The 27,279-nt window shown below is 41.0% G+C and overlaps 1 protein-coding gene across 1 annotated transcript; it reads right to left on the reverse strand.

Annotated features, from left to right (window-relative positions):
* Positions 1-439: 439 nt before the first annotated feature.
* Positions 440-13,721, reverse strand: LOC143879952 (eukaryotic translation initiation factor 3 subunit F-like). Its single transcript, XM_077382679.1, has 6 exons — positions 13,341-13,721; positions 8,101-8,180; positions 4,742-4,971; positions 1,175-1,296; positions 975-1,088; positions 440-856 (listed from the first exon to the last, which is right to left on the reverse strand). The coding sequence occupies exons 1-6, from the start codon at positions 13,560-13,562 to the stop codon at positions 767-769; spliced, it is 858 nt and encodes a 285-aa protein (XP_077238794.1). The 5' UTR covers positions 13,563-13,721; the 3' UTR covers positions 440-766.
* Positions 13,722-27,279: the final 13,558 nt, after the last annotated feature.

The following is a 27,279-nucleotide window of genomic DNA, read 5'->3' on the forward strand; positions in this document are numbered from 1 at the left end:
ACCTAGTTAGAGTCATATCCTTAAATATGCATCATTATTTTAAGTTTAAGGGATTGATACCGACACTACCTATTTTGCTAATGACGCTACAAACTTTGGTTTAGACCTTTTAAATTAGTTTTTTCGATGAATGTCTAGTTCGTTCATGCATCAGGATCTATGCTTTAATAAAATCAAGCTTTCAGGTGCAATTAGACCGAAATCACATCTGAGAAACAAAATTCAATAATAAATCTGAGAAACAAAATCATGAACATGTTCTTGTTCCCCTTTCATTTTTTGTTCATTTTCCTTCTCTTTTCATGCTTCGGTCATACATCAGAGACGGTCCTCATTTTGAATGAAAAGACCAAAAGATGTCCTTCGGGTCCAGGCTCTGTTCAACAGGTTAGAATCATCATATGGGGCCAATATTACCTAGCATATCTCGATTTTAACCTACCAATAAAAGTCTCTTAAGCATGACATTGAACCGGAAAATAAAAAAGTCTAGCAGATGAATCTATCTCCCACACTTCGCTTATGATCCTGTAAAAACTGGAATTAGGTGGTCTTCCTATCCAAAAGCATAAAAAACCATCTCCCATCTCCCATTTCCCATCTCCCATCTTACAAAGCCCAGCTTCTCTTTTTTTCCCAATTCTTTTCTTAAGAGGTAGGCTCCTCTGAAGAATTCTTCCATTGCTCAACCCACGCAACTTTAAAAAGCACTTCAAAGACTATGAGGTCTCGACACCTTCCCTTCTCTTAACAGGTCTTGTATTACTTACAGGATCTGAGCAGCAGTGTTCAACTTCTCTGCTAAACTGAGTTGCGTCCTTGTTAGGCTTGACAAATATAGTAGTAGCAAATGGTCCTAGAAAGAACAGAGAAAAATTAAGCAAAGAAATATGAATATGTAAGTCGAAATCAACAACCTAAACAAAAATTACCCCTCAAAACTGAAGAAATAAAGAACCATGAAACCTCATTACCTGTAACCTGTCATTCAAGAGCTTATCAAAGACAGCAGGAGGCATCTTCGGAATTGAGGCTACAGTGTCCGTGATGAATCTCCCAATACTGTTGTCTGGAGCTACACGCCCTTCCTGGGAAAAAATGGTCATATGTATATTAGATTATAAAGGATTGGATGACAAAAACTGAGTGTAGAGGGTAAAGTTGAGTCTCTCACCACAACATCATCTACGTATTTGTAAACATCATCAATCAGAGCAAGAAGTCTCTCCATTGAAGCTTCCATTCCTTCCAAGTCATTAGGGAGCTTGTCCACCATTGTCTTCTTTAGAATGTCAACTGTCACAAAAACCAAGTTTGCATTGTAAGACCATAACCTTCCTGAAAGACTAGACGGATAACACGTGATATAATGGCTACTGACACGAAACCAAATTTTCAGTGCAATATAAAACTTGACAGAGGAAGTAACACAATAGCATTGGAGAGTTACAAAATATCTTAAACCAATGCAGGAATGAGCATAGAAAATATGGAACATAACAATCAAGATAAACATTAAGGTAAGGTTGGATTTGTATTCACGGAGTTGTATTCCCAGCAAATACTGCTATATTGAAAATTAGCATAGAGAAAAAATGGAAAAAAGTAGCAAAACTTTGGCTACTTTGGTGGATACAGGGCAAGATATGAGATGGTGATAAAAGGACTTGACAGAGAATTCTTCTTCTTATCGTTATTTTTCATTTCCTCCTTTTTCTCCACCTTCCTTCTTCCTGTTCTTTTTCTTTAAATTTCTAATTCCTTCCCTTTTCTCCACCTTTCTCCACCTCATTTTCATTGATTTCTCCAGTAAACAAACACTAGTCCTCTCACCCTCTCACTTTCTTTATTTTGTAACCTACCCTTCTCAGTAAAAAGAGAGTGCTTGTAACAACTGAGCAGGGTGACAAAAAAGCCCTTATTTTGTCCGCACTCTTTTTAAGAGATTATACGATGTCCAGCAAGAAAAAAAGTGGTAAATTCATAGGTATCTTCAATGATCTAAACCCTTGAAGCACGAAGCGGGTGCGGGGGTGGAGCAGGGAAGCGTGGGGTCTAGAAGAGTTAAGGTTGGGAGCATTTATGTAAATATCAAATAAATTTCAAAATATCAAATATTTTCATGCTTCTATCAAGGTGGGATGAATCTCCTAAGAAAATTCCCATTGTATGTACTTCATGCATCGAAAGAACAACTGTGCTTCTCTTATCCGGGGTTATTCCGAATCGCTTCAAACATCGATGCAAAGATTTCAGATTACTTGGTGAGGGGCGCTGAAGATCGGCTTCTGGGATATTCGAATGAGGAGGGATTTGAAAGATAAAGTAGCGGATAGTCTGGCGGCACTCCTAAGTGTGTTACAATCGTGCTACTGTTCACCTTTTCAAGATGACGAGAGAATTTGGACACTTGAATCTGAAGGAGCTTCTTCAGTTAAATCGTTCTTTGCTGTTATGAATGAGGGCAATATGAGTCTCTCGTCGAGCTAAAATTTGGACATCTACTATTCCACCGAGGATAGTAGTATTTGCATGGACGGTGGCACACAGATGTATAAATACTCAAGACCAATTGAAGAGGAGGAGCTTTCAAATGCCAAGCAGGTGCATTTTCTGTTTGAAGTCGGAGGAATCACTTGATCACTTGCTTCTTCATTGCCCATTCTCTTATCAGGTATGGTACAATGCAATGAGATCTTTTGGTGTGGAGTGGGTCTGCCCTAAAAAGATAAATAGGATTTTAGTAAATTGGTATGGTGGCTGCTTTGGGGAAACTGGGCAAGCATTATGGAAGGCGCTTCCATATGCTATCATTTGGAGCATTTGGAAGGAAAGAAACAGTCGCATATTCGAGGATAAAGCTCTGTCAGTGGAGAGGATCACTTTATCAATGAAAATCGAATTAATTTCATGGGTGAGAAACAAAAAGGGTCTGACTTACGGAACTGGTGAAATTTTATGCAATTGGAGTGCTGTAATTTGGGAAAGAAAGATAAAGCCAAAAATCACACCGAAATGGATAACACCGCCTCTGGGATGGATGAAGATGAACTTTGACGGAAGTTCCTTTGGGAATACTGGGAGAGCTGGCATTGGAGGGGTGACTAGAGATTCTAGAGAGAAGATTAGGATGACCTTCTCAGGTCCAGCTGGTATATGCGATGCAAACGAAACAGAAGCGAGGGCTCTTTGCTTCGGCCTTCGGTGGTATTCAGGAAATAATTTGGGTCCATTAATAATTGAGGGTGATTCTACGAATGTGGTTGCATGGGCAAAGAATGTAACTCAGGGACCATGGGAACTTCACAGGGACCATGGGAACTTCACAGAATTATTGCTGAAATTAGGGACCGGATTCGTATGAATTGCCCCCAAATTTCCCATCAAAGGAGGTCGGCAAATAACCGAGCTGATCAATTGGCAAAAGAGGGGGCATTCTTGGAATCGACGGCTATAATCATATCCGACCCTCATTTGGAGAATGTTAATGGGTAGTTTTGGATGTATTCTATTTTGTTGTTCTATGCTCCTGATGTAATACTTGATGGTGACATCTTGTCCCCAGCTTGTAATTTTCATCATTAGTAATATATAGTCATCTTTTAAAAAAAAATGCATCGAAAGAACAAGTCATGAGAGTAATAGGAGCAGGTGGTGTAGAGAAAATAGCATCATCAGTAGGGTTTGACAAGCTCCTTGGTCGCTCCTTCAGTACTTCCTAAGAAACGCCGAATCGGGGTTCGGGTGCGGGAGCAGTACCCACGAGGCAACATTACTGCTTCTAAAATCTAAACCATTCATTGATTGTCCGCACCACAGTTCGCATGAAGGCCATGCACCAAAAAATCTTCTCCAACGAAAGATACAAGCCATCCATAATCTAAGCTATGGAACGCACGGATCAGAAAACTAAAAACAATTTTGTAGAAAATTCTGCAAACAGGAGTGTTACGATTGTCTAATATAGGTATTTTTGGTATATTACTCATCCATTCAGGTTCCACTAAATGAATGGATTTGATCACCGGCCAAACAGAAGGACTCAACTCGTACTTTTGCTTCCTTGGAAAAATACACAAAAACATGTTTATGTTTCTAGCCGTGTCCTGTTCATATATTTTGGCCGGGGTTGTCGCTTCAGAAACAATTACTTGTGCTGAGACGCGACACTTGTATCCATGTCCACAAATCATAGCCTTCAGCACTATTCCATGTCTTCTATACAGTCCCAATATGGTAATATTGACCTGAATACTTTTCTTATACACACATATTTGAATGGCTACTTATTATATTTTGTAATATACAAGATATCTTTGGGAAATGATATCTGCACTCCCTTCTTTTGACAATGACACTGTTCCATAAAACACTCTTTTGATTGGTCATTGATAACAGGTTAAGAATTGTAAAAGATTTTCACAGTTAGAGAAGTGTAAAATGAAGATAGGAGTTCTGTTAATTAAACAAGAGGAGTAGATATCATTTCCCATGTTCTTCATATAACTGTAAGGATGTATAGACATGTGGTCACTAGGTCTCCATCCTTGTATCCATGTCTGACAAGCGCATGCGTTTTGGTGTCAACATGGTGCATAAGTCTCCCATGTTCTTCAGCAAAAATGAAACACCAACCCGGAAAATGAATACTATTGTGTCTAGGTTGATAAGCAGCAATGACTAGATGAGAGCTAAGAAAAATAGAAGTTAAAGCAGAATTTTGTGTAGCTAAAGTACGTACATCCAACTCGTTCTGCTTCAATCATCCGGAGATCCAGCGGAATTTCATGAAATTGTGCGGCGAGCTGCCGGTCTCCAAGAGATAAATTAACAGATACATAAACTTTGATAGTAGCCTCCCCATTCCTGAAACCTGTATCGACAGTCAAGTGAACGGGGTTTGCTACTTCTCTTGCATAAAATTCATGGATCAATGCACTCCCCCCTGAAACGCCAAAGCCAGTTGAATACCTGCAAACAGTTAAGTGGCATAAAAGCACATTAGATTGATGAACATTAAAGAATATCAACACAACGATATACAAAGTCAACTGGTTACGAAACAGCTGATAATAACAAATAAATAAATAAAAGAAACAATATTTTTGAGTTTAACAGCAAACATACAAGCTAAAAAAATATTTAAAAGAAACAATATCCACGGATCTAGAACATTATTTGCACATTCCCACCAATAAAATATAAGAAATATGGAAGTTGAATTAGAGACAGACTAATTCAATGTTTCTTGCAATAAATTCCAAAATGTTCATTCACTGGAAATAATTTCAATTTGTTTATGCTGCCCTAAATTTTTCACAACTAATTCATATATCAACCTTTCTTCACCCCACATTAAGCAGGATTCTAATTTCTGAAAGTAAACTAAGCACATCCGACCACTCCAGCATGACATACACATAACCACTCCAGTGAGACATACACATTCATAAATCCATTCATTCATCAATTATTCCTAAAGCTTAAATAAATATTCTCTGTTTCGATCATATATTCCCCCTTCTCAAAAAGTTCTACATATTCATTTATTTTATTTTATGTTGACTGGCAGCAAATTTCATTGAAATGAAAACGAAAAACGAGACCAAGATGGTCAATACAAAAAAGAAGAGCAAAAACACAAGAAACAATCCCAGAAACTTCAGCACAAACGTCCAGATGGCTTCTGACATTTTGGTTGCAGGATTAGTAGTAGATGTTGTCAATAGAAACTAATGCTTGACGTGTTAAATAAGATGATCCTTGCTCCCCTGAGCTCTAACTAGGTGCAGAGTTTATACAAAATTCACAAATTGGGCATTCGTAGGTCTTGGCGTTATTCACCCATTCTGTGCCCAAGACTTAAGCATGATGTGGTGGTGGAAGTAGTTATATTATGAATGCCGAAAGAATAACAGCAGATGTTGAACATGATATTTTTTAGAGGATTTGCAAGGAAGATCTTCAAAAACATTTGATCTCGAAAGAAGTAAGCCCCACCTTAAAACACCATCCTTGCACTTGATACCGTTCACCTTGCACCCAAGTCTCAAAGGAGTAGATATTTGACCTTGCTCTATTTTCCTTCTAAGTAATATTTTGGGAAAAATACACTTAGACCCCCTGTGGTTTCTGACACATTCAACTTGACCCCAAAAGTTTAAAAAGTTACAAGTAGACCCCCTGTGGTTTCAAAACGTGACAAGTACACCCCCTCTGTCAACTGTCCGTTAGTTTAACCTGACGGAAAGACTAAAACTAACCATGGTTAATATTTTGAGGACAGAAATACCCTCATTTGCAGAGGGATTAGGGTTACGCCATTTCCCGCTGTCGCCCCTCCGGCCACCGCCTTCGTCGCCACCTTCGGCCACGGCCACCGTCGCCATCTCCGGCCGCCACCGTCGCCATCACAGACAATCGAACCCCACTCCATGGCTACATCAAACCCACATTTCAAGAAAAAAACTTTGATAAAACAAAAAAAAAGCCCTAAAACATAAGGAAACCCTAATTTTCAGATGGGGAAGACGAGGGCATTTTGGTCTTTTCCCCCACACCGTCAGCTCCGTCCAGTTAAAAAAACCCAATGAAACCACAGGGGGTCTACTTGTAACTTTTTAAACTTTTGGGGTCAAATTGAATGTGTCAGAAACCACAGGGGGTCTAAGTGTATTTTTCCCTAATATTTTTTTGTGTTTCCATGTTTATGCAATAGATGTCAGTAGGAAGGTCCCTAATCTTCACTAGAGACAACCTTAGTCACTTCTCAGGATGTTGAATGAGTGTTGTTCTGTTTGTTCCTCTACGCTCACTTACACACCACCATTGGACCAGCTCTTATTGGTTGGCCTAAAAAAACCCACGCCCTATGCACACGAATACTGTTGTCCATATATGATGAGCTATTTTGACATTCATCATGCCTGACATAGGTGCAAGTGTTCCATGGCCCAGAAATAAACATCTTGGTAATTATGGTGCATGAAAGAACTATCGGCTTAGTCCGCTATCAGAAACTCTATGCTGTTAGTTCAAGATTGTGAGCGTTTTGTGAGCATTAGGAGATGTTATATATTTTTCAATAATAACATCAATATGAAAAGCATTAGCATTAGAAACAACTATAAGAGCAATCAATGAATAAACTAAATCAACCTAGTGTGTCATGTTTCTCCAAGAAAAATCATGGACTCGCGAACCATAATAGTTCCAAAGTTGATAATTGGTTTGCATATAGCCACTGATATATAGCTAAACACAATACCTTAACATATTAAAATGAATCATAATCAAACATGATAAACTCAACAAAAGCCAAGAATTCATGCTACCTAAAGAAGTGGCAACTAGTGCTTTGGAAGTCCATAACAGTGAAGGATGCCATCACAAAAACAATGATAAATGATAATCGATAGGAAGTCAACAGTTAATAAAGGCTCTACACATAAAATCACAATAAATTAGAAACTATTTGGAGAGGCAGTATTTGAAAACATATATTGAATCTCAGCAAAGCAAGTTTCTAACAGAGCTTCACAAGTTACAAAAATAGAAACTTCAAACTGACCCTTGAAACCATGGTTTTAAATTTCAATTTCGGTACCGGTTTCGGACCCACCGAAATTTCGGCCGAAATCCGGCGAAACAAGATAAATACTATTTTATTCCATACAAAATTTCAGCCAAAATTACCGAAATTTCATTTTGGTAGAAATTTCGGTAAAATATTTAATTAATTAAAAAAAACCAAGTTTTTGGTGAAATTTCATAATAAAGCGAAATTCGAAATTTCAGACGAAATAAATTACCATTTCGGGTATATGTGATTTCGGTGTCGGTCTTGACCGAAACCCGAATTTCAAACCATGTTTGAAATATCATGATCTCTCTACCAAAGCTAGACAAGTCAATTACACAAAAAACTCTCTAACATTGAAAGATGAAGACCATGGAATTGCAATTTTAGATGGCAGCAGTCAAATAGCATGTTTATGAAAAGAATCCCTTGTATGAGGTTAAAATAAAAGAAGAGGATGTGTATAATTTGATCAATATCGAAACAGAAGCAAGCAATTAATTAGAATAACGCCCCCTTACCATCCAACAATAACTTCCTTTGGGTTCACTTTTTGGTGTGACAAGAACATGTTATGATGGTAATCGATATCCAACGCAACCTGTATCCAAGTGTCATTGAAAACAATGATTAACGAAAAAAGTCCCCAAATACTTTTTCCTTGGCAAATTTTCATTTGTTCAAAGTTGCAATAGTATAAATATAAAACATTTGAAGAAAATAATAATTGAGCTGCACTTAATAAACTTCATGAACGGAGATTCAATAGAGTCCATGTTGGAGCATTTGTCGACTTTTAGTTATTTTAAAAGGATGTTCACCCCATTCCCACATTTTCGAGCACAAGTCGAATAAACTTCATGAAGAGAGATTCAACAGAGTCACTGTTGGAGCTTTTGTCGCCTTTTAATTATTTTACAAGGATGCTCCCGTTCCCACATTTTTGTGCACGAGTCTATACTTTTAATTTTTATGTGCGTTATTTGAAACAATTGTGCTTATTCATCACACATTTGACATGGTGCAAGAGTACTAGAATCGATAGCTGTTCCAACTTCCACATCGAAGGTCAATATCACTGGCATGCCATTCCAGTAAGATGTATTTGGTTGATATAAATACGAGAGATGAGTCACTGGGCTGTACTAGGGAATCTAGTTGAGATTCAGATGATGAGGTGATGGGTCGCCTTATTAATGTGATGAGTCATACAACTATTGACTCAACTAGGTAATTGGATAATATTGCATATAGGATGTGAAAGGGTTGATACCAAGAAAGTAGGAAACGCTACTCAAAATGGAGAATCGTGTTTCCCTGATATGCGATTCCGAAACGGGAAACGTTTCAAGTCCCCAATTTTTGGGAAACCCGTATCCGATTCGTGGGAAATGTGTTTCCTAAAAATGGGAAGCGAGTTTTGGTGTTTAGAAGGAACACGTTTTGAATTAACGGGAACCATGTTTTGTAGTTGTTGGGAATCTTCTACCCTACTTGTCTCTTGTTGGTTCTCTTCCTCTCCTTAGTATTTACATATAAATTCATTTAAGTAACTTAAGATTTACATGTATATAAGGGAATGCCCCCCCCCCCCATTTGAATCTATTAAAAATAGTTTCAAGATCCAAATCTAAAAGGATAAAAAGTCAACTTCCTAGTTCTAGGGCAAAATTCGAAAAAACGGGTCAGATCAAAATCTTAACTTCCAAGAGATAGGGTATTTTTCCAATTTTAAAAATTCATAAATTCTATCATGTCCAAACATTAATAAATCTCAAAAGTCCAGTAAAAAAAATCTCAAAATTTCGTCTCTAATTTTTTTCATCTTACCAGGCACTAGGCAGCGCACTGGTCAACACAGGCATTTCAACTGATAGTGATTTTCCTTTAGGTAAATGTTGGATCTTTTAATAAAAAGTAGTTTTTTAATATTTGGTTCATATAATTATTTCTTATATTTTATAGTAATTTTTTATTTTTTATTTTTTTTATTTTTTAACTATTAAAAAAATTCTCTGACCCTTCCTGCTTCTCACTTCGCTTCCCGCCCTGGCAACATTGGTGAGACATGATGACATGAATGCATGCCAAGTAAAACCTTCCCGCCCTGGCAACATTGGTGATACATGATGACATGAATGCATGCCAAGTAAAACCGATAGTTGGTTAATTTGACTAGGACATCGATGATGTTCATTGCCTGCATGTTGTTAATTATCCAATGGTATTCTTCATACAATTGTGTGAAGTTGAACCTTCACACGTTTCCCTAGTATCATGTAGCCAATGTTTTAAAACCCGCTGACTAGACTTGGACCTCAAATGAGTCAACATTGAGAAACAAAACTTGTTCAGGCTTATTTCTTCATCTTCCAGAGTTAAATCCTCTTGTTTTAATAGGTGATTAGATGAGCAGAAGCAAATGGCTGATGCTATGAAGCACGGGTACGGGTACGGGGTGCGGGTACGACACGACACGGGTACGTGGGTACGTGATTTGCCAAAAAAAACCGGGTGCGGGTACGTTCGGGTACGCCGAATATAATAATATATTTTAATATTTTATTATATATTTATAAAAATTAAAAAAAAAATAATTGTAGAGCAATCAAATAACAATAACATCACCAAAATGGAAAATTCTAATATTACTCTTCATTTCATAAGTGATTAAGTTCCTTATTTCATAACATGAGGCATCAATACATAATTCATTAGAAAAAAAAAGTCTGTGAACAGTGTGTTGACCAGTGCTTGACAAGATGAATAATTTTTAGAGACCAAATTATGAGATTTTTTTTACCGGACTTTTGGGATTTAATAATGTTTGGACAAAATAGATTTTATGAATTTTTAAAATTTGAAAAATACCCCACCATTTGGAAGTTAAGAAAGTTAAAATTTTGACCCGATCCTTTTTCTTTGAATTTTGTACTAGAACTGGAGAGTTGACTTTTTTTCCTTTTAGATTTGGGTGTTGAAACTATTTTTAATAAATCCAAAAGGGAGGTATTCCGTTATTTACATGTAAATCTTAAGTAAATGGGCAATAAAATAGTAAAGAAAAGTAGAGAAAAGTACAGGAGAGGAAAGAGAAGCAGCAGGAAGAAGCAGGACATGTCGGGTACGCATGGTGCGCACCCGACACGCACCCAACCACCAAAACTGGTTTTTTTTTTATAAAAAAAAATGGGGTACGTACCCCGGACATACCCGGGGCGTACCCAGACGTACCCGCACCCCATACGTGTCGGGTGCGGGTGCGGGAGCCCCGGGAGAGTACCCGTGCTTCCTAGGGCTGATGTCCCTCTAGATGCTTCAGTGTAAGAGAACTTAGTTGCTCTTCTCATGAATTCCTTCTTTCAGTTCATGCCGTGCATGTGGGATGCCATAGTGTTATTTTTGGACCCCCAATTAGATATGTACTCAATAGTACTTGAAATATAATTTTCTATGCTTCCTCAATCATTTCAAGTGTTTGTTTAAGTATGATCTTGATTGCTTCAAGTTATTCAAGTCAGTTATAACATTAGTTTCCTTTAATTTAAAGGATTCAATCAGGATTCACTTAAGAGACCTAGTTTAGTTTTACTTTGTCTAGTTGTTGGGTTTTCTATTTAAGGTGAAGGGTGTAACATCCCTCCACACAATTTTTTTTTATTGAGGTTTTAGCCTTTGCCGAGTGGATTCTTCGTATATGAGTGCACCCTAGGTGGATTCCTTGAACCAAAAGGTGGACTCTTTGGGTGTCTATCTCCTTCCTTTCCCTTCCTCTTGATCTCCATCTCATGAACAGGTCAGCCTGACTTGAGGTTTTAGCCTTTGCCGAGTGGATTCTTCGTATATGAGTGCACCCTAGGTGGATTCCTTGAACCAAAAGGTGGACTCTTTGGGTGTCTATCTCCTTCCTTTCCCTTCCTCTTGATCTCCATCTCATGAACAGGTCAGCCTTGACTTCTTTCCTTTTTTTTTTAAATTCCTTTTTTTCTTCTTTCCTTCTCTTCTTCTACATCTACCTATTCTTTTTCTTTCATTCTCCCTTCTAATTTTTCCTTTCCTCATGAAAAAAGTCCTCAACCTAGTGTGTGTGGTTTTGACAATATCATCAGCAGTCTTCTTGCTGATTTCAGAACATAATCGCTCCCTTTTCTTCCCTTCCCACCTTAGCATTCCTTACTCTCTTTTCTCTTGCCTTGACCTGTTTACTGTGTCAACAACCCTAATCTGCTGTGCGGATTTATTATTGTTTTCCATTTTATTTCTGTTGCGACAGATTCCAAATCTGGTTTTGTTCTGTTTTGAAAACCTACTATGTAACAGCAGTCTACAGCACTTTCTTTAACCGTATCTGTTTCTTATTCTGATTTTCACACCTATTAATCCTGACATTCCCTTTATAAATTCCCCTACATCATTAATCTTTCAATTGCATTGTCACAGTGGTCCAAGTCTGCGTATAATTACCATAAGAGGAAAACTTTCTTTTGACCAGATTGTTAGCAAATATTGCAGTGCCATAGTCTGTGAAGGAAAACCGAATACATTTGGGCACATCTACTTTGGGTGGCAGAATAGATAGAGCATTATCGATTGAACAATCAAGTCTTTGATCGCTCGCAACCGCTTATCTTTACAGTAAAAAGAAATTGTATTTCTAATCTTTCACTCTTCTATAGCTTTACTCATCCAGATGCTAGATAGCTAGAGTAATAGACATTAATTCAAATTTGTTGAATATTGTAAAAAAGGTTATGAGCAAGAGGAAATCGTCCAGTATAGCCCCCATCCATCTATAGAACAAAGTGAATTTGTGAAATAGCGGGTAGCTAAGTAGGTACTCGGGTCGACTTGGATCAGGTTGAGGCCAACCCTAGCCCAAACTGAGATGGCATTACCTCAACCCTAACCCGACCCAACCCATGCCTCAGGTCAAGTATGGTCATTGGCCAACCATAACCCAACCTGCCTCTAAATCTCTCGACCCTAACCCAACCCATCTAACTTGAAAACAGGTCGGGTTGAGTCTAGGTCCACACATAAAATATAAGAAAAAACATAACCAAGAGAAAATCAAAATAAAAAGGATGCGGGTCATTTTGTCATGGCCTCAACCCTAACCCAACCCAACCCAACCCGTGCCAAAATCGGGTTGAACCCGCCGTTGGGTTATTGTTGAACCCGCCGTTGGGTTCGGGTTGAGCCCGACCCAAGTTGCAACCCTATAGCCAAGGAACCTGAGCTTCTAATAAGGAAATCTTTGGATGGAAACATGAAGAGCAGCCAAAGATTTCCCCATCATTGTCCTCACATACAACTCACTCCCCTCATCATCAACTTCCCATGCTCTCATAGCGCCCCAAACTCCACCTTTTCACTTCCTACTGAATATCAACCTCAGCCCCATCCAAATTAAATTTCACCCCAAAAGCCCTAACAAGATTTTGGTGATTCTTAAAAGTCCGCATCAAGTTTTCCCACGTCCACATAGACAACACAATAAAAAGTTCAGAGGCTTTTCACTTCCAAGTGAGAATCGATCTCAGTTCCGTCGAAATCAAATTTCGCCCCAAAAACCCTAACAGGGTTTTGGCAATTCTTAAAATTCCGCCTCAATTTTTCCCACATCCACAAAGAAAACACAATAAAAAGTACAAAGAAACTACAAATCTAACGATGTTTGGATTTTTGAATTGTAATAATTCTCAACCCCTAGAAAAGGTAAAACAAAAAGGATTCGAAATCGAGAATAAGAGAAGAATACCTGATCGGACGATTCATTGTGAGGAACAGCATAAGAATTTCGTATATCGACTGTTCCATCGGGGGAAGTCGAACCGAGAAGAGTTCCAATAACTCTCTCTGCTTGATCTTGGCGTCTAACGTAGCAATCACATATGCTAAAGATAACCACGGGATGGACTTTCGCAGACAAACTCGTTGTCGATGGGAAGAACTGCAAAACGGTCTGATCACTGGCTGCCATTGTCGCTCGCTCTCACACTCGCAGACGAAATAGGGTTAGGTTTTGGTTCTCACAGAAGAAATAGGGTTAGGGTTTAGTTGTGACTTGTGAGGCGTAAAAAGGAAAGAAGAAATAGAGAGCTTGGCTATCTAATCTTACGCTTGGTTTGCTAATGTAAGCCGTAGAAGTATAGCGCTTCCATGGCACGTGATGGCCCCACACTAAAAACTCTTGGGACGTTTTGGGACTACCTAAACTCTCCAATAAACGGCACTCAACCCATTGATAGATATAGAGACAAATGTGCGGAGCTCACGTGAGTCTCACATGTATGTAGGGAAAGTGATATATTCGACCCCCTTTTTTTACTTGGAGCAGCCACTGTAGTGTAATAGGGCTAGCAATTTCACCCGTTTTGGAGCCGCCCCGACCCGAACGGGGCGGGGATTCCCCGACCTGGAACGGGAACGAGACTTGACAATTTCCCCGGGCGGGGACGGGGCGGGGATGGGGATGGGGATGGAGATGGACCCGTCCCAACCCGTTTTAATATGGAAGCCATTATTAATATCCTCTTATTTTAGTATTGTTTTAGTGTTTTTTAAGTTAACAGTAAATATTTTTTTATGCTAGTGATATTGGCACTACCAGATTTTGATAAGTGCATAAACACGACTTGTCTTTTTCTTCTTTTTTTGGGTGTTAAAAAGCTTTTTTGAGGTGAAGATTTTTGTGTGAGGCGGGGATGGGGATTAGGTATTCCCCGTGGGGACAAGGACGGGGAATGCAACATCCGGCCCTGCCCCGCCCCGCCCCGTTGCCAACCCTATTTATGACTACTCTTTTACACTAGAGGGGGCCGTCCAAAGTAAAAAAAAAAAAGGGGTGAACGTACCGTTTCCTTGTTTATAAAGGCCTAATGGGAAATTTTGGGCGTCTCTCTTAACATAGAATGGTTTCCTGGTCTTCTGGTCCCACTAGAATTAGGAGTTAGAGTTAAAATAGGAGTAGTAGTCCATAGTAAAAGTCTTTTAGTTTTAGTGGGATGAGAATTTGAGTTTGAGTAGGAAATTAACGGTATTTAAAATAGGAGTGGTAGGAGTAAAAGTCTTCTAGTTTTAGTGGGATGAGAAGTATAGTTTTAGTAGGAAATTAAGGTTTTTGTTTCTATAAGGAGTGGACGTGAGATATATGTGATCATCTTTGCTGGAATACGCCTTCTTCTCCCTCGTCACTTAAGAACATTTAAAACATTATAAATGTAGATTTCCAATTACCTATTGAATATCATACATCTCTTAGAAAACAACACCCACCATGATCATATGAAGGGTGCCCTTGCAAAAATCAGCTACAAGGGTGCGCTCGATTGGATCCATGTAATCAAAATGAACTTATAATAGCATAAACATGTAAAAATAAATGAATAATTACTGCACTTTGATTATGTAGATGCAATGGGGGCGTCCTTGCCATTAATTTTTGCAAGGGAGCCCTTAGTTTAGCATTCCTCTATAAAAAAAATACATGCTTTTATGATTAATAACTCTGAGGAAAGCTAAACTCAAAGGTGACTTTGCAAAAACCAAAGGAACGCTAAACTTGAAGGTGCCTCTGCAAAAACCAGCCACAAGGGCACCTCACTGTATTTTTAAGTCTATTTATGAATAAAGTTGAGTGAGATGGCAAACATGACCCCTTCGCTCTGGTTTTTTGCAAGGATGCCCTTGTGTTTAGCATTCCTCATTTTTTTACTATGTAAAATTAGAATAAAAATCCGTAAGGTATTTAAAGAGAAATTTGCATCAACAAAGTATTTAATAGCTATGTAGAAATTTAAATGTATGAGATACTTAAAAAATGATATTTTGGCCCTGCCTTCTTTTTTAACTTCTCTCTCCCCTATTACAAGCTATTGCAAACAGAGAAATTATAGTGTAAGCACTCACATGTATGTAATGGGGGTATGACAGAAGTACACTCCTGCCTCTTAAAATTTGTGTTGTTGGATCAAATATCAAGGGCGGTAACTTGATGATTATGCGCATGTTTGCCTGGACTACTCTCGCATGTACTATCTTCTGGTGAGGTCACAACCGGTCATCCATTATTAATGTGAAAAATATAAAACCTCAATGCCATTGAGGTTAAAACAGCCCGAGTTAACATCGAGGGGAACATGAATAAAGAACTTTTCCTGCAAGACTTGCCTCGCTTGAGAAGATGAGATTTTCGTATTGTTAAATTCTCTTACACCTGATCTTAATCACTATTCTAAGATTTGATTCTCAGTCATGTATCTCACTACATCAACCGCATTTGAGACCTTGGCAATCTCCCTAGGTCAAGGATTTTCAAGCTTTGTGTAATAATAGGTAAGAGCTTTCAAATGAATGATTGGTGATCCGTTTCATGTAAACTAGGATCAGGGCATTCATTTAACGACTAAAATATGTCATGATCACTCACACAATATATATATAATCAAAATTACATCACATATCTACTACTGATATAAGAATACATTAATCTAGAATACAAAAGAATGATTACTAACTCATCTTGATTTGCCATGGCGACGATTGATCTGGGATGGACCTTCTATTGCCTTTGGTTGACCTGATTTCTGATGGGGAAAATCTCCTTATAGTTAGTTAGATGGCAATAGAGACCAACTCCCACATATATTTGGGTTCTAATAATTAATGCTCCATAACTTTATAATCTTTTATATCTTATAATTAATGCTCCATAATTTTATAATATCTTATTGTGTAGACTGAGAATCCTTCCACTGCTAATAATTTATACCCTCTTATTTCTAATACTTAATATAAAAATACAATAATATAAGACATAAGAGAGCACCTTCTTAGGAGAGTTGTTCAGAGTACATACACTTGAACATTAATGCTATTTAAAGCACATACTGTATTTCGGTACATAGGAAACGTTCTTTAGTCTCTTCAGTGAAATTCTTTGTGGTGATTGCAACGGCCATGGACTTTGGTGTAATATGGCAACGACATCAATGAAAAATGCATGCAAAGTCAAGGTGGCAATTGGGGAAAAACTTCAGCCCACACGGGCGGTGGGCCAGGCACGGCACGACATGATTGGTCCACGGGCCGTGCCATGCCGGCACGCCAAAGGCTGGGGTTAGGCACGGCACGGCTCGCTGTGGACCCCGATCCAAGAACGGCGGGAGGACGGGTCCCCCCTGCATCCTTTGGATCTCCACATGTGAAGGAGAGCTCTACAAAGGAACGCTCGAAACAAGTGTCACCTTCAAAGCATAACATAACTGGCGAAATATATGAGATACCTCTTGATCCAAGGATGGAGCCCCAAACCAAGACGTACCTAAAAATAGCAAAGAGTCGCCATCCATGGATAGGCCATGGAACCAAAATATATGCTCTGTACCACGGATAACCAGAGATGAATAGGTACATGCCTGATTACGAGTGGTGAAGGTGTTAGGCATCCCACTCACCTGAGCGCACTCGGTCTCTTATGCCATTTTTATTAACTTCAAAGAATTTTGGACGAAAATCATGTGAAATGGGAACAAATATCCCCGATAAAACATCTACCTAAGCATGCATGACCCAGGGATAATCAAAAGAAAACAAACAAGCCCTAACTCATCACATCTAAAAAAAACAATAAACAAACACATGCATAGCTACAGCTAAGCAGATAATAGAAATGATAATGAGCTAGGGGTGTAAACGAGCCGAGCCGAGCCGAGCTTGGCCAGGCTCGGCTCGGCTCGTTAAGCTCACAAGTGAGGCTCGGCTCAGTCAGGCTCGCGAGCCTTACCGAGCTCGGGTTATATTATGTTCACACCCCTCATCTTCCCTGGACAGCCCTACTAGTGTAATATGACTACTTTTTTTACACTATGGGGGTGGTCCTAGTAACAAATGGGGTTCCAAAAATGAAGTGACATATTTTGTCCCCCCTTTTCACTCCATGGACAACCCTTTTAATGTATATATTTAAATATATTAAATTCTTAACGAGCCTTAACGAGCCGAGCCGAGCCGAGCCTGGCCTAACTCGGGCTCGGCTCGTTAAGGATTCGAGCCGAGCTTTTTTCGAGCCGAGCTCGAGCGAGCTTCCGAGCCCGAGCCAAAATTGACACCCTTATAATGAGCAGATATAATAAGCCAGTCAAAGCAAGAAAGCAGTAAAAGAACTACAGCTAATCATGTGACATAGCAGTAAAGAAAGCAATAAAGAGCTATAGCTAAACACGTGAAATTGCAATAATGAAAGCAGTAAAGAGCTATAGCTAAACATGTGAGATAGCAATAAGGAAAGCAGTAAAGGAATAAAAACACTACCTCTAAATGGGAACAAACATGTGAAGCTGTGTAGGAAACAAGGATAACCAAATAAAATAAATAAACACATTGGAATGTACCTATATATATATACACTCCACAAAAGAGAAGGAAACACACTAACATGTCTCTATATATAAACACTCCACAAAAGAGGAGGGACACACTAACATGTCTCTATATATAAACACTCAACAAAAGAGAAGGGACACACTAACATGCACCTATATAGTGACAAGCAATAAACCAAACCATAAACTTCTAAAACAATAAAAAAAATGTGCAACAGTATGACCTAGACCTGGATGATCAGCCATCCAGTCTGCCTACGTATCCAAGCCTCTTTTTGGAATCAAGGTCAAACGTAATTATGTTGTCTATTCTAAGCTACAATGCCTATTGTGTCTAGACCACTAAACTAGATTCAACCTAAAAGACTGGACTTTTTTTAAAGCTTCTTGAACGATTAATTTTGTTTAAGTGAATTGTGAATTTTAGGACTCCCTATATGCCCTAACTAAATGCAGATTTTACCCTAAACTAATGCAGGTTGGCCCTACATCCTATGTGCGGCTAGGCTGTATCCTAGAAAAAATAATGGGGCTAGCTAAGTGCATCATAAATCTAACCATCAGCCGACTATGCGCCAAGCTATATAGTCAAACTGACTGCACAGATGCTCCTAACTCTAGGACAATTTTCTAACTCTAAAACTCTATAGATATCTATGAGAAACTCCTAACTCTATAGGAAGATCTTTTTTGAAAACGTTTTGAAAAGTTTGACTGAACTTGGGATGAAGATCTCAAGCTGCCTACGTAACTCGTGGAAGAGGATCAAGCCAACGTAGTTCGGAAACAAACTTTCCTAACTACTCTCCTAAAACTTTTAAATTTTCCAAATGTTTTTTATGTTTTTGTTGTTTTAAAATATTTCAATGTTTTTTATGTTTTAAGATTTTAAATGTTTTTGAATTTTAAAATATTTTCACCCTTTTAGTCAAAGGGAACCTATAAAACCATACTCTGTGATCCACACCATGACAGAGTACAAACACTAAGGATAGAATCCCTAGAGCTAAAAGGGAAAACCTAAAACATGTAAACTGGTGTCAAAATGAAATGATCTCAAACAAGTAAACTAGAGTCCTAAAATAAAATGAAAATGATCCCCAAAACAAACAAACTAGTGTCCCGAAAAAGAAAGCTATGATCCCAAGTAAGTAAAGGTCTAATACGACTAAGCTAGTCTCTAACAAAGATGAATGACAAGAACACTAAAGGACAAACTCACAATTGACAACACTAAGGAAGGGGTACAAATAAGCAACAACATAACTGGCAACTCTAAAAGGGGTGCAAATAAGTCGAAGCACGACTAAAAACTCTAAAAGGGGTGCAAATAAGTCGAAGCACGACTAAAAACTCCAAAATGGGTGCAAAATAAGTCTAATGGAGAGGAAATAAACAAGGATGCTAGTGAAACTGGGTAAGTCTCCTAGACACAAAGGTGGGCTCCAAGTATCCCTATCATTGCCCTTGCAATGATAAATAGGGCTTAAGCAACTAACAGACCAAGTTGGTCTTAAACTAGTAGGGGTGTTCCATAAATGAGGCTAGATAAGCCTCCTAAGGCATGAACTCTATAAATGAGACAAAGCTTGTCTCCTAAGAGGGTGGGCTTTAGATGACTCTTTCATTGCCCTTGCAATGAAGAAATGCTACTAATGCTCCAAAAGGTATCTGACAGGGCAAGTCTATAAATAAAAGATGGGAGTGCTACTCGGACTAAGCAAGTCCTCTAATGATGGACTTGAGTTGACACCTTCATTGCCTACTTGAAGGAAAGTTCCCAAGAATCAACATAAAATAAGAGGGTCAAAGCCTAACCCAAAAATCAGTTATAAACTCGGAGATAAAACCCTGCAGATGTAAATGGGAGAGACAATTTGAGCTTATAAACATAAGAAACCTCTGTGTCCAAATCAACATACTAATGAAGTACCTGTTTAACATATCTAGGAAAAAAATGTAACAACTTATTCACATAAAAAAACATACAGAACCTATTTAACTTTCAAAAGTGTATACTGATATCTATGATCTTCAATCAAAGATTGCACTACCACACCATGACATTGGCACTACTGACTTCTCTTTACCCCTACGACCATACGAGTAACAATACCTACATGTTTTCCCTTAACTATCCTATTTTCATACACTTGATAATGCTCCAATAAGCTCTTCCCATCATCAGTTCCTAGCAATGTTACAGTTCTCTCAAAGAAAAGGTAATGAAGTGAAAGAGTCAGACAACTTAGGAATTAACAAATCTACACTTCTATGATGTCATTATGATTTCCCAAAGATTCCTCTACACCATTTAAAAGAAAAGATGAATTGAGCCAAACAATTATCAAGGCATATTTGAATTAGTGTTATTTCCAACCTACCTGAAAAAAAAAAAGTTCATTCGGGCTATCAACATTGTCTCGGCCATATCTTGATAATCACAACATCTCCAGGCTTCTATTTAGGAACCCAAAATACAACGGACCCTCTCCCTATCAATTTTAATATATTGAATTCCTTATAAAATGCGTTGTAACACACCCACCTATCCAACCTCAATTCTTATTCAACAAGTGTATCACTATGTTCAACCATCAACAAGCCAAGTCAAACAAGGTCTTTAATTATTCTACACAAAAAGAAAACTAACGACTGAGTCAAAACACAACAACTGGCACCATGAAAATAACCAATGCAACCATTAACACATAGTGAAACTAATAGAACTTCTGAACTATTTGAAAAAGATGACAGGGAATGATTTGGCTGAACAATGCAACTTCTGAACTATCTGAGACTACCATACAATGCCACATACATCTGTAAAAAAAAAAAAAAAAAAACTGCACTTCCTTCAAAAGGGACTTTGAAAATAGCAATAGACTATGTAGGAGTAAAAGAGCTGATTTGTACATTTTCTGGTGCGCCTATCAAGACCAAAAATGAACCGACCCCAGAGTAAAGAACAACACGCGATTTTGCATAATCAATTTGACTAGGCAACACTATAACCCAAAGTAAATGCAAAGAACACTGATATCAGCACCAATCCACACAGATATTTGCATTATAAATCCAAACACAAAATGATCTCTCTTTCTCTATGTCATTCGGACGCATATTGAAAGAAGGGATGAATTGAAATGAGGCCAAGGCAAGGAATTGAACACTGTTCTAAAGCTACAAAGCTACAGCTCATGTGAAAGAAAAGTGAAATAAACATGACATCATGCAATTATTAAACTTGGCACTGCTAACATCAATCACCCTAGCTGATTGCTTACATTACAACCCTTGTTATACAATGGGATGCGTCATGACATGAAATAGTAGCACTATCTACTTGCCAACATGAATCGTGAGCTGGTAATCCTCTCTCTATACTCGTGTCCGCTCAAGGAAGGTGCAGAGTGAGACATCCAAATGGGGGCTGAATTTTAGTAATGAGAGATCCCTGAACTCTCTTCGAATTTTCAATGGTGAAATCCTATTTGCTATCAGAGAACTATTTGAAAAATCTGATGGAGAATCGCCTAATATGTAAAGAGGTAAGAAATCAAAATGGTGCTGACGAAGGATGATGATAACAATGAAATTACAGGGAAACCATTATATAGAGAAATGAGCTGAGTTTGGACAGAAATCAACAAGATTATAAAGATAATAACAGAGATAAAAGAAGAAAAAAAAATTGGTTATCAACTTGCAAAGGGAGAGTCTTATTTGAATCAAAACTCCAAGGCCTTTCTCTGTCTTGTTTTTATGTCAAAATGACAGTAAAGCTGCCTGTTGCAATTAAAAAAAACATTCCTTGGAGCTAATCAATTATAAATACCTCAAACACATTTTCAATAGTGTAGCTACTCTATTTTGTGCTCCACATGAATACACACATATCTCACTAAGTTGCTACACGGTTTGAGGCACCAACAGCATGCACTAGAACACCTAACTATTGCCCAGTTTTACACCTTAAAAGGTCCATTTTAAAATTAGCAAACATGACTACAATCAGGTCCTCTCCACTAGGTTTCCCCCTCTTTTCTTTTTTTTTTACCTCACAAATTTATGGAATTAAAGGGAGTAAGATTTTCTAAGACAACTGAAATAGATAATGAAGGGGATGGTAATCAAAGAGGTGATTGGGCTGAAATTGCAGGGGTGACTACAACTAAAGGAAAATAGAAATGGTTTTGAAGATAGCTGTACTGGAAAGTTAGAGAAAGGGAAAAATGAAAGCCACAGAAACTAAACTCATTATTTAGTTTCTGAAAACGGAAAGCTGAGTGCAACACCTATTCTTGGATTTCTAATGATGATCTTTCATCAACGGAAATCGACCAGAAAGATGAAAGATCATTGGCTCAGGGCCATGCATAAAGATAATCAATTATTGATGATCAAAATCAATTAATTTTAAGTGCAATAATCAATTTTGGCTCACAATCGGTTCTCAAAATCCAAAAAAAAAAAAAAAAAAACAGGCCTAAATATGAAATATCATCAACTCTGACCAGCCTCGTTTTAGAAACTCCATTACCTTCACATAAATCCTATTTGTGATGCCTTAACACCGAAAGCTCAAGATTTGAGAAGAACTTCTCCAACTCCCTGCGCTTCTCCACAACCATGCATATAGTGGGGCCCACCAATTTAAACCCATCAATGGGCCCACCATCTCCACCCAAATCTATGCATTAGTGTGGGTCCCACCAATTCCACCCATGTGGCCATACAGGGGCATGCGAAAGTTAGGGCCCACCATTTTACACCTCATGTTGGGGCCAATTATTTTAAACCCTTGAGCTGAAAGTACCCGAGCATGCGGACAAAGCAACGAGGCTGATTTTCCCGCGAAGATTTCCTTTTCTTGTAAACATAGATGACTGTTCAAATCAGCCCCCACAAATATTTCAACTACAAATGCTAAACTGAAAGGCGTCCTTGCAAAAAAAAAACCAGAACCATAGGTGACACGTTAAATCCAAATTTATAGAACGGGAAATGTTATCAGCACTACTGTATTTTGACCATCGCACTCTTCGCTTTATTAAAAGTACTGGCCCGCACCATAGGATGATCCAAACTGTCCATTAGATGAGCCGCAGTCCAAATAGGTTGTGCCCTGTTAGGTCTAAAATTGGTAACAGGTTATGGTAGGGCCGGAAGGGCTGATCTGGCAAGCCACAGCTGAAGGGTTAATGGAGTCCTGCGCTGCACAAGCACAGACAAGGATACAAGGGTCAGAAGACCAACCCGGAGTGGTGCTCCGGACGGGCACTTCGACACTCAAGTCAGTATGAGCAGGAGTGCAGAGCAATGTCAGAGCAAAAGCTTAGGGTTTTGATCTCAGATCCCTCACCTTAGCACAAGTGAAGGCTATTTATAGTGGTTCTGAGCCACCTGTCCAGGACAGGTGGTGGCCCCTGTATGGACCAGGTCGCATACCTAGGAGGGGCAGGTGGAAGTCCCCGATTGGTCCAGGTGTCATACCTAGCAGGGACAGGTGTTGGCTTTGCAGTGGTCCCAGTGAGGGCCACGTGTCAACAACCGATTAGTTGCAGATTTTGGACCCCATCAGTTGCCCCCTGGTTCTCCGAGTCGTGACAGCGGCTAGGGGAAGCAAATAGAGGGTTAAAACAGCATTCGGCCGGCCTTAAGGCCTCTGGGCAGCTGAGGCCGGCCTCAGACGGGGTCAGAAGAAACCGCGGCCGGACAGGGGCCTCTTGGCGGCCTAGTCCGGCCTTGAAGCTTGGCCTGTAGGAGCACGGCCGGACAGGAGCCTCTGGGCGATCCAGTCCGGCCAAAATTTGGACCAGAAGTCTGGCCGGCCAAACCTCCTGGGCGTCATGGCCAGGCAGATCTCCTGTCCGGCTAAGGCGCTGGACGGCCAGGCCGGGCTGGTCTTTTGGCGTCTAGTGATTGCGCCATGTCCTGTCCGGCTAAGCCTGATGGGCGGCTCTGCCGGGCAGAATTTTGTCTTCTAGCGAACGCGTCATATCCTGTCCGGCTAAGGCGCTGGACGGCCAGGCCGGGCAGGTCTTTTGTCGCCTAGCGATTGCGCCATATCCTGTCCGGCTAAGGCTCTGGACGGACAGGCCGGGCAGGTCTTTTGGCGTCTAGTGATTGCGCCATATCCTGTCCGGCTTAGCCTTCTGGGCGGCGCTGCCGGGCAGAATTTTGTCTTCTAGCGAACGCGTCATATCCTGTCCGGCTAAGCCTTCTGGGCGACTCTGCCGGGCAGAATTTTGTCTTCTAGCGAATGCGTCATATCCTGTCCGGCTAAGGCGCTGGACGGCCAGGCCGGGCAGGTCTTTTGTCGCCTAGCGATTGCGCCATATCCTGTCCGGCTAAGGCGCTGGACGGCCAGGCCGGGCAGGTCTTTGGCGTCTGATCTCTTTGGAACTTGTACCTCGCATTTAATGCGGACGGCGCATTTAATGCGAGCGGCGCATTTAATGCGGTAGGTGACGTGGCGCACTCCGGCTGGTGGGAAAAGGGCGGGATTTTTCCCGCTCTTCCCAGCCTATATATACCGGAGTTTTTACTTCTCATTTTTCACTTTTCACATTTTGCTCTCCTTCTCTGCTGCTCGGCTGGTCAAATTTCTGCCCGCTTCGGATCAGTGAGCCCGGAGATCTTCGGTCAACACTTCAGTTCGGTAATTTCTTTTAGCTTTTCTTTTCTTCCCTTTTAATGTCTAGCACTAGTTCCGAGTCGGACTCTGGCTCAAAGGAGTCCGGTTCGACTAGTAGTACGGGGTCCGGGGCGTCGAAGAGGACGAGGCCGGCCTCGCCTGCGGAGGCCGGTGTTGAGGACGAAGAGATAGTAATAATTGTAGACGAGGAGAGCGGAGAGGAAGTGATTGTGGACTTAGACACAATCCCGGTCCGTGGGGACGGACCGCGCCGGGTAGAAACCAGTGGCGACGAAGAAGACGTTGAGGCGGTAATTCCTCGCTTGCCGTGCGCGCCCGTCGAGGTGATAGCGGAGGCACAGATGGAGGCCAATCCGCAGTACAACATCGGGGCCTTGCGCGAGGTGAACCGTCTGGGGCCGGACAAACTTCAGGCCGTCAGGGACAAATACTGTATCCCCGATCGGTATACTTTGAGGGCGGCCGTCGAGGGGGACCGGGCTAGCAACGATAGTGCAGATCTCTGCCTATACGAAGAAGCCTTCCGGGCCGGGCTCAGGCTTCCCTTGCATCCGTTTTTTGTCGATGTACTGAGGTACTACGGGCTGGCGGTTACACAGGTCGTACCGAACTCTTGGAGGACGCTGGTCGGCTTCCTTTATTTTTTGGGAGTTCGTCTCCGTAGGAACCCCACCGTGCCCGTCTTCAGGATGTGTGCGCATCTGAAGAGGTACAAGGAGGGCGGCTGGATCTATATCAGCCAACGGCCTGAAGTGAAAATGATCACTGGCATACCTACTTCTATTCACACATGGAAGAACATGTTTTTTCTACGCTACGGACACCGAGCCGGGCTCCCACTGGCCGTTCTCGTTGGAATGGAGAACGCCAGACACCCAGAACCTTAGTCAGAAGCCAGCCCTTAAGGGTTACGACTACATGACCTTCACTTTGATCAAAGAAGAGCTGAAGCGCGGTCGAATAACCTGCTCGGAGTTCTCCGAGGAGGCCGTCCTGGTAGCGCTCGGGATCAGCCGTGCGACGCCGGCAAGTACGTAGACTCTTTTAGGCCAGCTTTTATTTTTTGAACTGTTCCTTTCTCTCTTTTTTTTTTTATAGTTCTAACTCTGTTCTGCTTTCACGTTCAGAAATGGTGAAGCAGATGTCCATGCTGGACAAAATCAGGCAGACCTCCCAAGCGTCCCCAGCGCAGGAGCAGCCCCAACCCAAGGGCAAGAAAAGAAAGGTGCCGGAGTCGACTCCGGCAATGGCCGCACTGGCCGAGCCTCTGAAAAGCAGCCGGGCAACGCATAAGCTGTCCGTCAAGTCGAGCCGGACAAATCTCGCCGGGCAGAGCTCCGGGTCTGCAAGGATGACAGAGCCCCAACACAGCGGGCCGGTCCTGGGCATCCCTGCCGCCACAGCGGCGAGAGGCGACAATGTCTTCCGCCCGAACTGGGCGGTGCAGAAAACGGACACTGGCCTAGGGGATAGCCGGGTGGCCACAGAATTGATGTACCAGGGCGTCCTCCCGCGCGACCGGCGGGACGTAGAGAAGGAGGCGCCGGAGACCTGTGAAGCGGCAATCGCCTCCGCCCTCTATCAACTCCAGGTGTACTCAAGGGATATGGCCAAGAAGCGTTATCTCTTCTCTGATACGCTCACACAGATAGAGTCCGAGAAGAGCCAGCTCCAGAAGGACAAGGACGGGCTTACCGAAGCCGTCCAGGTCAAAGAGGCTAAATTCAACAGCTTGAAGGAGGAGCTGCAAAGGGTCAAAAACTAGGCCGTGCAGGATCTCCTAAATGCGCAAGAAAGAGCCGGTCAGAGGGAGAAGACGGCTATCAAGGCGGCCGTGAAAGCGGCAGTGGGGGAGGCCGTGAAGGAAACTGAAAAGAGGAAGGACACACAGTTCTTCAACCTGGGCCTCCAGGCCTATAAGGCGGGGTTCCTTCTCTGCTCCGAGCAGGTGAAGAAGACTCACCCCGACATTTCCCTGGACGGACTGGCCGTCCCGTATGCACCTCCAGAGGAGGAGGAGGACGAGGAGGAAGAAGGCGAACTGGACTCCTCCCAACCCATCGAGGTGGAACAGGAAGTCGTTCTGGCTTCCGAGGTCACAGCTCCAACCACTGAGGCCGGCCAGGTTGCAGCCCCTACTTCAGAGGCAGTCACCGAGGAGGTGGCCGACGAGGAGGCCTGAGAGTGGCAGCCCTCTCGCTCCTATCTTTAATTTTGGTTTGTGAATTTTTTTGTAATGGCCCGTGAGGTTCATTCTTTGTAAGCCAGCTCGGCGAAAAGAGCACTTTTGTAATATGAATACAAATTCAATTTTATCCAACTGTCTGTACGGTTGCCTTGCTTTTTTGTATTTATGACGTCTGTGCTTCTTCCTTGTCTTTCTGCCGAGCCGGAATGGTTGTCCGGACATCATTGGCCGGAGCGAACCACCTCTGTCTCCAAGTTTACAAACACTTAGAGTCTTCGAGGTGGTTTTCCACTAGGGCGGGTCCATGGTTGGAACTGATCTCCACACCAAATTGGACGCGCCGGAGTGCACCACTGCCGTTCTCTAAGTCTGCAAACACTTAGGCTGAGAGCTAAGTCTGCAAACACTTAGAGTCTTTTATTGGAGGAGCTGGCATATATTAGTGACTCAAAAGTGAGGGACACTA

The sequence above is a fragment of the Tasmannia lanceolata genome, unplaced genomic scaffold (genome assembly GCF_043159265.1).
Source record: "Tasmannia lanceolata isolate RefF3 unplaced genomic scaffold, GAP_Taslan_0.1 ptg000006l, whole genome shotgun sequence".
Taxonomy (NCBI): Eukaryota; Viridiplantae; Streptophyta; class Magnoliopsida; order Canellales; family Winteraceae; genus Tasmannia; species Tasmannia lanceolata.